The 2610-nt window shown below is 32.0% G+C and overlaps 1 protein-coding gene across 1 annotated transcript; it reads left to right on the top strand.

Moving 5' to 3' along the window:
* The first annotated feature begins 817 nt into the window (after positions 1-817).
* On the top strand, positions 818-2219 carry LOC149154394 (LOB domain-containing protein 11-like). The gene is made up of 3 exons (XM_089441451.1): positions 818-953; positions 1107-1298; positions 1813-2219. The coding sequence occupies exons 1-3, from the start codon at positions 951-953 to the stop codon at positions 2113-2115; spliced, it is 498 nt and encodes a 165-aa protein (XP_089297577.1). The 5' UTR covers positions 818-950; the 3' UTR covers positions 2116-2219.
* Positions 2220-2610: the final 391 nt, after the last annotated feature.

Here is a 2610-nt window from a genome sequence, read left to right as displayed (position 1 = left end):
ATGGTTTGATTTATTTATATTTTTAATGTGTCATATCAATTTAGGTTTCGCCATATTATTCTAGTCAGTTCTAATAATAAAATCATAATTTCTTTTTATTAATAATATTATGAGTAATAATAAAATATAATTTTGCCCATTAATTTTAATTACATTTATATATTTTGCTATTTATTAGGTCTAAATGTTTGGTTTATTCAATTTATCATTATTATATTTATTAATAATAATAATTATAAATTTATTAGGTTTATTATAAATAAGATTTCTTCAGCCAAAATTAGCAGTTATATTCTAATCGCTAGTAAACATATTTCTTCATCTATTTATTTGATGTCATGATCTAGTTTCTCATCTTAATTTGAAGATGAACCACACTAATAAGTGTCCACAATATTTTATTGGGTTTGATTATCACCAAAAAAGTTCTTTACAATCTAGTTATGGATCACAGAAGCCTAAAATTCAATCATAAATTTAAGTAGTTTAATTTACACTTAATCACTTTTTAAAGAAATTTAATTAATTTTTTTAAATATCATTAATTATGATTTTAAAATAAATGTAATTAACTTTTATGATAACAATGCGTCAACCGACATTTACGAATAGCACCCAGCTGTCCTCAGTGTTGGTGTGACGACTGAGTTTAATAAGTTTTTCGACTTAAAAAAAATGATTTTCACTGCCGTAAAGTTCGGCCCCTGAAAGCTCCTATCCGATACGGAATTACGGCGACTCTGACACCACAGACAAGAGATGAGACACGTCGCCGCCCTTTTATCTGGACAAGAAAGAACGTCCCGATTCCCTACTGTTCTCTCGACTTTGATTGGTCTCTACAAATACAACACACAGATGATGTTTTTTCATTCGTGATTCCATGCTCAAAACCCAATCCCCAAAATTTCTTGATCATCCCTCAGCAGCGAACGTCTAGTGGGACATTAATGGTTTTTCACTTCTGAATCTCTTCGTTTCTCTGTTTGCTTAAGGAATTGAAATTAACAGCCTTTGTATTACATCAATGGAGTGTTATGCTGTGAGGGTTTGGCTTCTCTGATATTTTACTTTAATTTGTGAGTAATTTTGTTGCACTTATGCAGACGATGGACAATGCGCAAGAAAAGCCACTCACCCAATCCCCATCTGCTGATTTCCATGATGTTTGCAAGATAGAGAAAAAAGAATGTCTCGATAATTGCACAATGCTATATCGTTTTGTTTCAGAAGATCTTCACAAGTTCTCAATCTTACATCAAGTGTTTGGCGCCTGCAACGTTATCAAAATGATTCAAGTAAGTTGCAGCTATATCTAATAGCAGACTTTTCCCTTTCGTTTTATGAAAGCATCTTCACTTCAGATTTTTCTTTCAATAATTCTGAATCATCTTAACCCCTCATATATAGGGTATGCAAACTTATATCTATTTAGAAACCCCGTTAAAAGATGCTGTGTAAAGAGATCCTATGGATTTATGTTAACTTATTACACTGCAATTTCTTTTAACTCGGAACCTAGGACCAACAAATACAGAGATAATGTGTTTATGTTTTTTGACCCAGGGTTATATTAATATAATAAATGCTAGTTATTTTTAGTGAGATTTTTTGGAAATTTTTCTGATAAAATTTTCAGGTCTCAGTAAAACAATCTGATTATTTTATCAGGTCTCAGTAAAAACAATCTGCATTTCGAATTGTCCAAAAAATCACACTAAAAACAATAAATGTATTTCTCGCTTTCTTTAACAGAGATCTGCTCTGTCCAACTTCATCTTATAATTCACTGCACTCCCTGCACTGTGACAGGAACTTCCCACGGACCAAAGAGTTGTAGCAATAAATAGTATGGTCTACGAAGCAAGTGCAAGACTACAGGACCCTGCATTGGGGTGTGCAGGCATAATACAGCAACTTCAACTCCAAATATCAGACCTGGAATCCAAAATAACTTCAACACAGGCAGTGATTCAAAAAGTGCTTTCCCAGCAGGCGCAACTTCTGGCCTCTATCCCAGGAATCAACAATAAATTTAATCCCGCGATGAGCACATCCCTAAACGATGCTGATGAGGAAAAGGAGAATTTATTCAATTCCAAAGGAATGGATTGAATCCAGTGCAATTCCTGAAAATAAATACCAAATGGATAGAGGAGCTCTGTTATTTGGTGGTGTACTTTTTATCTATTATTTTATAAAATGCCAAAATTACGTTATCTTCGAGTAAAATATAAAATCGAATATATAAGTTAACTATGGTTCAAGGTAGAGTTAGAGCAGTTTAGGTATATTTAAAGTTTGGGCCTTTGACTTATAATATGCTCAACTTTTATATATGAATTTGTTTATTGTTGATGGAGCAATAACTCTGTATATCTATCTTTGAAAAGTATAATTACTTTATGAATTAAAAATTGAAAATATAAAAAATTATATCTTCAGAATTAAAAGTATAAAAAATTATATCTTCAGAGAAAAAGGAAAAAATATATCCATGGTGTTTGAGGGGCTCAAATGTGTCCCATCTCAATGATGACAACGGTCCAATTACTATGTTCATCCAATGCCTCTTTTGAAATGAGATAGATAAATGTGTGAGAAGCTCAT

The sequence above is a fragment of the Pinus tabuliformis genome, chromosome 9 (assembly GCF_031772625.1).
Source record: "Pinus tabuliformis cultivar Carrire ecotype Pingquan chromosome 9, CPIR1, whole genome shotgun sequence".
Lineage (NCBI taxonomy): Eukaryota > Viridiplantae > Streptophyta > Pinopsida > Pinales > Pinaceae > Pinus > Pinus tabuliformis.
This window is presented reverse-complemented; position numbering and strand designations above follow the sequence as displayed.